This window comes from Bos mutus, chromosome 1 (assembly GCF_027580195.1).
Source record: "Bos mutus isolate GX-2022 chromosome 1, NWIPB_WYAK_1.1, whole genome shotgun sequence".
NCBI classification, from domain to species: Eukaryota; Metazoa; Chordata; class Mammalia; order Artiodactyla; family Bovidae; genus Bos; species Bos mutus.
The window spans coordinates 152,158,798-152,171,871 of NC_091617.1; the positions used below are offsets into that span (position 1 = coordinate 152,158,798).

At 47.0% G+C, this 13,074-nt stretch overlaps 1 protein-coding gene across 6 annotated transcripts in view; it reads right to left on the bottom strand.

Moving 5' to 3' along the window:
- The window catches only part of DOP1B (DOP1 leucine zipper like protein B), a 133,160-nt gene that overhangs the window by 47,421 nt on the left and 72,665 nt on the right, over positions 1 to 13,074 (bottom strand). For all 6 annotated transcript variants that reach the window (XR_011465605.1, XM_070377606.1, XM_070377633.1 and 3 more), the window contains exons 16-18: positions 4,723 to 4,875; positions 3,574 to 3,674; positions 2,185 to 2,375 (exon numbers count right to left, since the gene is read on the bottom strand). Coding sequence is in view for 5 of the 6 variants with exons in the window: in XM_070377606.1 (XP_070233707.1) it covers positions 2,185 to 2,375; positions 3,574 to 3,674; positions 4,723 to 4,875 (445 nt within the window). In the remaining variant the exon portion in view is untranslated. The remainder of the gene's footprint in view (positions 1 to 2,184; positions 2,376 to 3,573; positions 3,675 to 4,722; positions 4,876 to 13,074) is intronic.

A 13,074-nucleotide genomic window follows, 5' to 3' on the forward strand; every position in this document is an offset into this window, starting at 1 on the left:
ATTGCCATTTCCTTCTCCAGGGGATCTTCCCAACCCAGGGCTTGAACCCAGGTCTCCCGCATTGTAGACAGACGCTTTACCGTCTGAGCCACCAGGGAAGTCCAAAGACAAAGCATCCGCAAAGTAAGAGCACAGAAACCTCATGGTGCAGGCCTGCAGAGGCTACTGCTGGGCTTTCTAAAGACACATCCACATGCACGGATATGGAGCGAAGTGCAGAGTACATTGAGTATTCAAAGAAAACAGCAAGCTGCAGAATCTTGCTGTTCAGAAAAAGTCCGCTTAGGGAAGAGTATCTGTCATACGCAACTATGGTAATGTCTAGAGGATATCTGCTGAGCCATTAACTGTAAAGTGCTCTACTGGCTGGCATGGCAAGGGACTTTATTTGTGCTTTTATTTCCTGATTACTCCGATTTTTAAAATAAGCACTTGTCAGTACCTCTGAGATCAGAACACAGACAACGCTTTAAAGTGCTCAGGTCTCTTTTAAAAAGGAGTAAAAAGCCAGATGTCTTCGGCACTGCCAAACATTTTTAATAGGCAGCTTTCAACAAATCTATTCCATGAACATTAAGCCAGGTTAGGAAAGAAGGAAGGATAAGATATGAGAAATATGAGCTTCCTGTTGTTCCACTTTAAACAGTATTTAAAAATGAGATTTCCGAAGGACTACCGCAGTAGCGAGGAGGGGAAGTAGAACCCTTCTGGTTGTTTCCATGGAGCGAACAGGGCAGAAGAAGACACATTTTTTTCTTAACAGGCAGGTAGCATTAGACAGGAATTAGCAGACGCAGCAGGAAGTGCCCCGAGACTTGTAACACCTGATGGGCTGTAGAGTTTCTTGTTAAAGCAAAGAAATGCTTCAAAATTGACCTGCCATAAATGAAGACCAAACTTTTAAGAAGGTGCTTAGTTTACAGTTCTTTGTATTTTACTTTCTTATAAGTGTGGAGTAATAAAATGCCTCCTAGTTTTTAGGCAGGGAACCTCGTAAAGACAGGAAGCCACCTGGGAACCTTTGCTTTTTTGGGTGTTGGGCTGCATTCCTCTGTAAGATGAGACTGACGAACACTGAGTATTTACAACCCACTAAGCGGACACGACTGATCAACTTCACTTTCACTTTTTACTTTCATGCACTGGAGAAGGAAATGGCACCCCACTCCAGTGTTCTTGCCTGGAGAATCCCAGGGACGGGGGGAGCCTGGTGGGCTGCCGTCTATGGGGTCGCACAGAGTCGGACACGACTGAAGTGACTTAGCAACTTAGCAAGCTAAACAAACTAGTCAAAGTCTGTAAAGCCATTGCTTAGAGAACTAACTGCAGGAAGTCATAAAATACACTATTGTGGGAAGTAATGTTAGACCATAAACTATGCTAGGTATTAATCACTGAAATTCAACGAAATCATCTGTTTCATTTCAGTCTTTCTTTTCTTTTTCCTATCTCTTTTCTATTCTTTAAAATTTAGTTAAAGATGCCTCTGAAAATTCTCAGAGCCCAGAGGTCTGTTTCTTCTACTTCTCTGATTTTAGGCTAAAGCTTGAAAGAACCTTGGAGAGCAGATAGAAACCACTTACCTTGTTGACGGTTCTTGAGCAGAAGTGATTTTTATATAGCACAACTGATTAGCTTACATGCAGGTTTCGACATGCTCGATCATTCATACCTGGGGAAAACCTCTGCTCTCCCATCCCAGGTCTGAGAAGAGCTAGCCTGGCCAGCCCAAAATGACCTTCTCACCAGACCTCAGACTTCCTTCCTAAGTGAAGAGGTGGCCTTGAAGACCTTCAGATGGATGGTCTGTTTTTCTCTTCTACTACCTTGGATGTGCTTAAAGTGCTTTCTCCAGCAAAAGAACCAAGAATCAGCTATATTTATTGGAACACGGGTTGCTAGTATTTTCCTTTTTAATATAAAAAAAAAATCATATATTTTTCAGTGAAAACAACAAACCTACGACTTAGCACTTCTAAGTGCTGGTTCGTCTGATCCGGAAATTTTAGGAGGCCCCACCAAGTACCTCCCCCACCTTTCCAATCTGGCGAAACCATCCTGTCGGTCTGAGTGCCTTGACTGTGGCCCCAGGGTGGCACGGAGGTCCCGGATGCCCCTTCCCTCCCTCTGGGCCCAGGGTCCCCGGGATGCAGGGCCGGCCTGGCCCCCACGTGGTGTGCTCACCTGCCGAATTCTCCCGCATGAGGCAGTGGATGGCGGTCCGCTGGGTCTTGGGCTGCAGCAGCAGCAGGAGCACGGGCTCCAGGATGCGGGCCGCATCACCCAGGGAGAGAGCCCGCACCAGCCAGCCCTGGGCGGCGGCCCCAATGGCCCCGTCCGAGCTGCCCAGGCTGTCCAGCACCACGAACAAGGACCTGCCATGGAGAGGGGGCAGGGGTGTGGATGCGTACCGTCAGGGCGGTCAGGACACCCTCGGGGAGTTCCACCCAGGGAGGCTGGACTTGCAGGCCCACGCAGGCGAGGACCACGAGGTCAACCCTGCTTCCAGCTAGGGTCGCTGTTGCTGGTTTGTTGTTGAGTTGCTAAATCAGGGGAGCTTTTAAAAATGCTGATGCCTGGGCCTCCTCACAAATGCGGGGGCAGGTGCAGTACATTAGGACCAGCTGGAATCTCTCCAAGGCTTCGTGTCTGACCCCACATCTAGGGCTCCAGGAACAAGGTAAACAAGAAAGTGAAGTCACTCAGGCGTGTCCGACTCCTTGTGACCCCACAGACTGTAGCCCACCAGGCTCCTTCATCCATGGGATTCTCCAGGCAAGAATACTGGAGCGGGTTGCCATTTCCTTCTCCAGGGGATCATCCCCTCCCAGGGATCGAACCCAAGTCTCCTGCCTTGTAGGCAGACACTTTACCCTCTGAGACACCAGGGAAGCTTACAAGAAACAAGGTAGGGGATTTTTAAAAACCAACGTAGAACAGAACATGCCTGTAATAAAATGCATGGTTTTTGGCCTGGGATTGAGGACATTCAGCTGCACACACTCAGTGTGGCAGCCACCCCAGTTAAGACCCATGTGCGTGCATGCTCTGTTGTGTCCTACTCTTTGCAACCCCACGGATGGTAGCCTGCCAGGTCCCTCTGTCTATGGGATTTCCCAGGCAAGAATACTGGAATGGGTTGCCTTTTCCTTCTTCAGGGGATCTTCCTGACCCAGGGATCGAACCTGCATCTCCTGCACTGACTGGCAGGTGGGTTCTTTACCACTGAGCTGCTGGGGAAGCCCGGCCAAAATTTACCCCTCCTCATTTTCCTACCAAGCCCCCTCGGGGGGCTCGTTCTGCCAGCTCCTCAGGTGACTCTGAGGCATTCGGGGCTTCCTCCCTTCGTGATCAAGGCAAGAAACCCCCCACGAGGTATTCACCCGTCTGGCCTGGATTCACTGAGAGGACCCCAGGAATCTCTCTGCATCAAGAACACCCGGCGGGGGTGGGGCTGGTTTCCGTTTCACATGTCTCCCCAATCCTAGCCTGGTACGCTGACCCAGCCCCTCCCCAAAGTGTCCTTTTCCTTTAAGGGTTAAGTTATTAGAAAAAAAAAAAAGTCCCCGTCACCTGTCAAAGGAGCGATTGTGAGATGTCACTCTGCTGCCCTGGATCTCTCTGGTCAGGTGCCAGATGACAGAAAATCGAAACAGAGCTTCCAACCTGGTTCCCTTGAACAGGAGAGAAAACAGGAGTGAGGCGCCTGTTTCTTAACAGAACGGCGTTCTCAGTGGTCGTGAGCCCCATTTAAATGACAGACAAGAACTCAGCGAAAAGAGGGCAAGCAGCGTAGAGATGCCTGAGTTAAGGGGCCTGGTGTCTGGAGGGGCAGTCCGTGTTCCAGACTCCATGATGACCAGAGTCCAGGGCCACAGCTAGGCCTGCGGCTAGAGAAGAACATGAGGCATGGCCTCCTTGTGGCCCTTGGCAGTGCCATCCCCAACCTCTTTGGCACCAGCTTCATGGAAGACAACTTTTTTCCATGGACTGGGGTCAGGGCGGGGGATGGTTTCGGAAGGATTCCATGCTCGTGACAGTTATTGTGCTCTTCATTTCTCATTTAATACCACCGCTGATCTGACAGCAGGTTCCGCTCTGCAGCCCGGAGCCTGGGGACCCCCAGCTTAGTGGACAGGACCTGACTGCAGTGCAGAGCAAGGGCTCCGGGGGTGACACATTCTCCGCAGCCGCCTGCTTCACCCAGAGCTCTGGGGGCCCTGCAAGCATCACGGGAGCCTGGGCAGATGTCCCTGGTGAGCTTTGATACAACACACGGGGTGGCTCATGCTCCTGCGGGACTTCCGGTCCTGAAATTACTGATGTATTAAAATGCTGCTGATGCAACCCCCCTTCCCGTTAAACAGGATGTCCGCTGAGCCCCAGAATGGCTCCTGTCGGATACAGTTGAGTCTGCCTGAGAGCTTCCCTGATAACTCAGATGGTAAAGAATCCTCCTGCGATGTGAGAGACTTGGGTTTGATCCCTGGGTTGGGAAGATCCCCTGGAGGAAGGCATGGCAACCCACTCCAGCATTCTTGCCTGGAGAATCCCACAGACAGAGGAGCCTGGTGGGCTACAGTCTGTAGGGCCGCAAAGAGTTGGACATGACTGAATGACTAACACATGCCACCATGTGACACCTGGGCCTCGGGGGCGGGGTGGGGGGTGGTAGGTGTCAGGACCGGGGTCAGACGGAGGTCGCCGGCTGCAGAGACTCACCTTGTCAGGGTTCAGGAGGGCGTGGCAGATGATGTCCTCGCAGATGTTGGCTGTGGGGGCCAGGCAGTGCAGCCGGTAGAACAACTCCACACACGTGATGTGATGCTCCCGGGTCTCCTTGTTCAGCTGATTCCAAAGCACACGAGCCACCCTCTGGACAGAGGGGAGACTGGGTGAACACCGCCAAGTCCTGCCCCTTTCCTCCTTTGGCAGGCCAGTCTGGCCCCCAGCTGCTGGTTCCTGCCTACCTTTGCTATGTGAGCATCCTTAATGCACAAAGAACCACCACCGCCAGGCGAAAAGAGCCACATCACAGTCCCCTCAGGAGCCACCAGGTGAGGGGAACGGCACAGGTGGAATGTGGGGGTCGGCCACCAGGACACTGCAGCTCTAGCCCAGACCTCTGCTTTCAGAGGGGAATCACCTGGCAGCAAGCACCTGGTGATGATGGAGACGTCCTCTCAATCAGCACACACCAAGGCTCGCTACGAGCTGGTGCTGGGGTGCCAGGGTTGTGCCCTCTAGGAAGTTTGGGGGCAGATCTGTGGTGGTCGCTGTCCTGGGGTAGACACCCCAGCACCCTAAAACCAGTGGCTGGCTCTAACTGGTGTTCAGCTTTAATCCCACAAACTTGCTTCTTCCCATTTCTATGCTCAATGCTGTAGCAGAGGCCGGGCTCATCTTCAGGCCCAAACTGTATCCCAGGATCAAGTCCTTCATCTCCTCAACTCTGATCTCAGCTCTTTAAACGTATGATGTCTGCGAGTGACTTCAGCCCCTTCCCAAGTTCCTGGGGACACCAGCAGGACCAACCAGGGTGAGACTCAAAAAGAAGGCTGGTTCCCACTCCTAGGAGGGGGAATTTCTGAAGGCACTTTTTGGGGGGTCATGGAAAAAGATGATGTCTGACAGATTATGTTTTAGAGACCTTGTACATCAAAGAACTTCTTTTGACTCATTTATTTTTGAGCTTCCCTGGTGGCTCAGACGGTAAGGAAATTGCCTACAGTGCAGGAGACACAGGTTTGATCCCTGGGTTGGGAAGATGCCCTGGAGAAGGAAATGGTTACCCATGCCAGTGTTCTCACTTGGACAGAGGTGAGATTGTCATCAGTCTCAGATGACAGAGGAGCCTGGCAGGCTACAGTCCATGGGGTCGCAAAGAGTTGGACACTACTTGAGCGACTAATACATTTCTGTTTGACAAAACTCTTCTTTGCACAGATCAAATTAATCTCTGACTGGCTTGAGACCCTAACCATTATTTATTTTTTACTTAAGGAAATGTGATTTCCAATTATCAAGTTACACATAAACTTCATACAAACATCCTGTCAACTACAAATTGACACTTGCCAAGAGCATCGCCAGCGACAGAACAACAAGGGCATTTGCCATCTGCCTCCCGGAGACTGAACCCTGTGCTGCTGCAGCTGCTGACCAGGGTGGAGGGAGGAACCCTGTGCTCCGGGGAATCTGATGATGGGACGGGTCTTTAGATAGATAGATATTTTCAAGAACTGACTTGAACTGATCCCCATCCTTGCATCTCTTCATATCCAGAAAGGGCTTCCCTGGTAGCTCAGCTGGTAAAGAATCCGCCTGCAATGCAGGAGACCCCGGTTCGATCCCCGGGAGAAGGGATAGGCTACCCACTCCAGTATTCTAGCCTGAAGAATTCCATGGACTGTATAGTCCACAGGCTCACAAAGAGTTGGACGCGACTTTCATTTTCATATCTAGAAAAGCACTAAATCCCTTCATGGTGACATCAGCTCCTCCTGACTAGCAGAAAACCTCTTGTAAAGTAAACGCTTCACTGCACTAAACTCCTCCTTCACCGAAATCTTATACATTGACCTTCTAGGAAGGACTGATGCTGAAGCTGAAACTCTAATACTTTGGCCACCTGATGCGAAGAACTGACTCATTTGAAAAGACCCTGATGCTGGGAAAGATTGAAGGTGGGAGGAGAAGGGGACGACAGAGGATGAGATGGTTGGATGGCATCACTGACTCAATGGACATGAGTTTGAGTAAGCTCCAGGAGTTGGTGATGGACAGGGAGGCCTGGCATGCTGCAGTCCATGGGGTCGCAAAGAGTCAGACACGACTGAGTGACTGAACTGAACTGAAGGTTTAATATAAGTTAAATATTGTTATACCTTTTACAAGTTTGTCAGCAAAGAAAGAACCTCAAGTGAGGAAACTTCTAAAAAATGTAAATGAGATATGAGCTTTTAGATAAACTTTATTAAGAATAATTATGCTTCAGGAATGTCTATCTAAAATAGTCTCTCCAGATCGGGGTAAGTTATATTTCTAGGGTTTGTGCTAAACTAAGTGATGAAAGTTTATTGAGTAGCGAAGTCATTTCCAAATAAAATAAAGTAGTCCCTTTCCTGGCAGTCCCTAGGGCAAATTTACGTGTAAGATGCTCCATTTGGAAGCTTTAAAGATTTTTTGGAGGGTTTTTGAGACTTGACATTGATCACAAAAAAACACGCCTGCCCATTCATCATCTTTGCCTTCTCGGTCCCTATGCTCTGGACATTTTCTTCAGATCAGATCAGTCGCTCAGTCGTGTCCAACTCTTTGAGACCCCATGAATTGCAGCACGCCAGGCCTCCCTGTCTATCACCAACTCCCGGACTTCACCCAGACTCACGTCCATCGAGTCAGTGATGCCATCCAGCCATCTCATCCTCTGTCGTCCCCTTCTCCTCTTGCCCCCAATCCCTCCCAGCATCAGAGTCTTTTCCAATGAGTCAACTCTTCGAATGAGGTGGCCAAAGTACTGGAGTTCCAGCTTTAGCATCATTCCTTCCAAAGAAATCCCAGGGCTGATCTCCTTCAGAATGGACTGTTTGGATCTCCTTGCAGTCCAAGGGACTCTCAAGAGTCTTCTCCAACACCACAGTTCAAAAGCATCAATTCTTCGGTGCTCAGCCTTCTTCACAGTCCAACTCTCACATCCATACATGACCACAGGAAAAACCATAGCCTTGACTAGACGGACCTTTGTTGGCAAAGTAATGTCTCTGCTTTTGAATATGCTATCTAAGTTGGTCATAACTTTCCTTCCAAGGAGTAAGCGTCTTTTAATTTCATGGCTGCAGTCACCATCTGTAGTGATTTTGGAGCCCAGAAAAATAGTTTGACACTGTTTGCACTGTTTCCCCATCTATTTGCCATGAAGTGATGGAACCGGATGCCATGATCTTTGTTTTCTGAATGTTGAGCTTTAAGCCAATTTTTTCACTTTCCACTTTCACTTTCATCAAGAGACTTTTGAGTTCCTCTTCACTTTCTGCCATAAGGGTGGTGTCATCTGCATATCTGAGGTTATTGATATTTCTCCTGGCAATCTTGATTCCAGCTTGTGTTTCTTCCAGTCCAGCATTTCTCATGATGTACTCTGCATATAAGTTAAATAAACAGGGTGACAATATACAGCCTTGATGAACTCCTTTTCCTATATGGAACCAGTCTGTTGTTCCATGTCCAGTTCTAACTGTTGCTTCCTGACCTGCATACAAATTTCTCAAGAGGCAGGTCAGGTGGTCTGGTATTTCCATCTCTTTCAGAATTTCCCACAGTTTATTGTGATCCACACAGTCAAAGGCTTTGGCATAGTCAATAAAGCAGAAATAGATGTTTTTCTGGAACTCTCTTGCTTTTTCCATGATCCAGAGGATGTTGGCAATTTGATCTCTGGTTCCTCTGCCTTTTCTAAAACATTTTCTTAGTGGCTGGCAATCTGCCATTACTACTTAGAAAGGGCAGGGCACTCTTGGGACATCTGACCTTAGTCTTGCTGGCACTGTAGGCAGAATGAATGCTGGTATGTAAGCTGTTTCATGGGAACGAGAAAAAGGCTAGAGGATCTGGGACCAGCCTGACGCCTGGAGTCTGAGAACCTGGGGCGCACCCTGGCTGAGTGTATAGGTTGCTTTACCGTCTCTAGTTCCAGCATCTCAACGTGGGCAGGCCCCAGCCCTGTCTTGTTCTTGAGAACCTGGTAACATTAAGATATAATGTATACTCCAGTGCTTGGCAAGTAGCACGTGCTCAGGTACGTACTAAATCTGAATCAAAATAAAAATCAAGGCTTCAGAAAGAACTCATAAAAGCATACCCAAACAAGAGGAAAGTACTGAGTGCTTTCCTATCATTCTTATTCTATTAATAGCCTTCCAAGAATTCATGGATGAAATTCTTTCTTCTCTTTTCCTCTCTGTGCCTATGATGTAGCTATGCCAAACTCTGTGATGTATGCGGGACCAGGGAAAAAGATCTGCCCAGTCACCACGGTTCCAAGTTCTACAGAGTCAAGAACTATACTGTGACTCAACTTTGGTAGCAAGGAAGACAGGGAGAATGAGGGGAAGAAGCTGAAGAGCAACTAAATCCATAATCTGCCAGGACCCAACATCATGAATGGGGCTAGATTGAACATACCATGGACCCTCTCCCAGTGAAAATTATAGAAAAAGAAAACAGCCAGCCATTTAGAGTTGCTGGACAGTATCCTAAGGGCATTCAAGAAATGAGGAAAAACTCATTTCATAGAGAATCCACGAAAATTCCAGCACAAGAAGCAATAAGTCGATGGCACTTCAACTACGACCCCGTCCACTTCTCAATCCAGGTTGACTTGATAGCGGGTGGCCAGGAAGATGCGACTCCTCTCCTCCCAGCTTCCCAGCTAATAATAAGGCTTTTGCATCTCCCTGGGAGGAACAGGCCACCAGTATTTTACTCCTCTGCCCTGGCTCTTGGATGGAGGCTCTGTCTAAGCATAGCAGGCTAAGAACACTCACACTCATTAGGAGAGGAAAAGAGGCACACCCAGAAGACCAGAGGCTACCACCCCGCCCAGCACCCTGCAAGGAAATCACACCAAGAGAAGCAGACAACTGACCCAGTTACAGCTCTTCCTGCACAACAGGATCCAGAGATTTTGCCCAGGGGGAGAGGTGGGCCACAAAACAGAGTTGCTCAGCTCTCTATAAGGGAGTGTAGGATAAGGTCAAGCCTAGGAGTGCTCTCAGAAATAACAAGAGATTTTAATGGTAAGTAATTAAGAGGAGGCTGTTAGCTCCATGACAGCAACAGGCTACACCAAAGGCCAGCTCATTTACCAGAAATAAACAGGGACACACCTTGTCTTATTTTATTAAAGTCACTCAGCAACCCCATGGACTCTACAGTCCATGGAATTCTCCAGGCTAGAATACTGGAGTGGGTAGCCTTTCCCTTCTCCAGGGTATCTTCCCAACCCAGGGATTGAACCCAGGTCTCCCACATTGCTTCCCTGGTGGCTCAGACGGTAAAGTGTCTGTCTACAATGCAGGAGACCGGGGTTCAACCCCTGGGTTGGGAAGATCCCCTGGAGAAGGAAATGGCAATCCACTCCAGTACTATTGCCTGGAAAATCCCGTGGACAGAGGAGCCTGGTAGGCTACAGTCTATGGGGTCGCAAAGAGTCGGACACGACTGAGCGACTTCACTTTCACTCCCACATTGCAGGAGGATTCTTTATCAGCTGAGCCACAAGGGAAGCCCAAGAACACTGGAGTGGGTATCCTGTCACTTCCCCAGTGGGTCTTCCCGACCCAGGAACTGAACCAGGGTCTCCTGCATTGCAGGCGGTTTCTTTACCAACTGAGCTAATAGGAACACAGAGAGCTAGGAAAACCTCCTGTGTCAAAACAAATCTCTAAGACTGGCCTCAAAAAACTACTTGAGACAGGGACTTCCCTGGGGGCCCAGTGGTTAAGAATCTGCCTTCCAATCCAGGGGATGTGGATTCATCCCGGGGTAGGGAAGTAAAAGGCCCTACATGCCACAGGGCAACTAAGCCTGCAGCTGCAACAAAGATCCTGCATGCCACAACTAAGACCCAACACAGCCATAAAAATAATATATTTATACACACACACACATAAACAAACATTAAAAGAAAAAACCTACCTGAGTCAAGAGTATAAATCGGATCAGGCTGTGGAGTAATTTGTGCCCCAGGGCACTGTTAAAAATAATAGAGCCATCATCCAGTGATTAGTGGAGCCTAACATCTGGGTGTGATACCAACAGAGTTTAACAGAAATCAGGGAAAGTCAATGAAAACCTTGCTAAAATCACCATCATCTCAAGAGTGGCTGCACATTCCTAAGGCAGCAGCCTCCAAGGAGCAGCACCAAATGCCTCACCCTGCAGGGGAAACAAACTAAAAACAGTCAAGTCACTAAACAAACAACAGAGACAACAATAGCAACAGTCACTGGTGGGAGTTGGAGGGAGGGGCCAGAATACAGAGTCACAACAATGTATTGTCTAAAATGTTGAGTCTTCAATAAAGGTTACAAGACATGGCAAAGATACAAGAAAATATGACCCACACATAGGGATTAAAGAAGCAGACAGCAGAAGCCAAGAGAGGAACCAGATTTAACAAAGACTTCAAAGGAGCCATTACACATGTGTTCGAAGAACTAAAGGAAACCGTGATCAAAGAAGAAAAAAAAAAAAGTATGATGACAACGCCTCATCAAATAGACGATAACAAGAAGAAGTCAAAAATTATTATAAAAAGGAAACTCTGGAGTTGAAAGTACAATAACAAATGAAAAATTCCCTAAAGGGGGCTCAACAGTTTATTTGAACTAGCAGAACAGTCAGTGAAAAAATATTGATAAAAATCATGAAATCTGAAGTATATAGGAAAAAAAATAATGAAAAATGAATAGAGCTTTAGAGAAACGTTCAGAATACCATTAAGGGCACCAGCATACACATACGTGGAGTGCCAGGCCAGGAGAAGGAAACGAGCCGGAAAAATATTTAAAGAAATAAGGGCTGAAAACTTCCCAAACTTGATGAAAAACCTCAATCTACATATCCAAGAAGCTCAACGTATTCCAAGAAGGATAAATACAAAGAGATCCACACCCAGACACATCCTAGTGGAATGATAAAGGACAGAGAAAATCTTGAAAGCAACAAGAGAAAATTGATTTGATAATTTACAAGCAAACCCTAGTAAGGTAACAGCCAACTTTTCATCAGAAACAAGGGAAGCCAGAAGACTGGTGGACGACATATTCAAACAATTAATTCAAATGCAGGTTCACTCAAACATTTAGCTGAGCATTTGTTATGGATTATTAAACAGGTGCTGCTTTAAATATTTTATAATCAAGTGTACGTGGAAAAGATTAAAGTGGGCTTATTCTTTGATTCAACGTGTTGAAAGACAAAAAAAAAAAAGAAACAAGATCTTATATCCCATAAATCTATCTTATATAAAAGACAGAAAAATAAAGACATTTCTAGATAAAGAAAATCTAACAGATTTTGTTGCTAGTAGCTGTACTTTACAAGACTAATGGAAAAGTTCTTTAGGGTGAAAATAATTGACCCCAGACAGTTATCTGAATCCATACAAAAAGCAAAGACCACCAGAAAAAGTAATTATGTAATTATAAAGAGACAGCATGAATGCATATTCCTTCTCTTTTCTTCTTACAAATAATTTTAAAAACCAGTTGTGTAAAACAATAGGTGCACACTGCACTGCTGTCCCATCACTTGTGGAAAAGTATTTTACAACAGTACAAGCAAAGGTGGACTGGAGTAAAGAAACAGTACCAGATGTAAACTTGAACCCACAAGTGAAGAGAGCCAGAATGGGGGACATGCAACAACAGACTGGTTCAAAATCTGGAAAGGCGTGTGTCAAGGCTGTGTATCCCACCTTGCTTATTTAACTTACATGCAGAGTGTGAAGGCATCAGTCACTAGGTTGTGTCTGACTTTGCAATCCCATGGACTGTAGCCTGCCAGGCTCCTCTGTCCACAAAATTCTCTAGGTGCAAATACTGGAGTGTGTTGTCATACCTTCCTCCAGGGGATCTTCCCAACTGAGGGACTGAACCAGGGTTTCCTACATTTCAGGCAGATTCTTTACCATCTGAGCCATCACAGAAGCCCTATATGCAGAGCACATCATATAAAATGCCAGGCTGGATGAACCTTAAGCTGGAATCAAGATTGCCAGGAGAAATATCAATAACCTCAGGTATGCGGATGACACCACCCTCATGGCAGAAAGAGAAGAGGAACTAAAGGGCCTCCTGATGAAAGTGAAAGAGAGTGAAAAAGATGGCTTAAAATTCAAAAAACGAAGATCATGGCATCCAGTCCTATCACTTCATGGCAAACAGATGGGGAAACAATGGAAACAGTGACAGACTTTATTTTCTTGGGTTTCAAAATCATTGCAAATGGTGACTGCAGCCATGAAATTAAAAGATGTTTGTTCCTTGGAAGAAAAGCTAAGACCAACCT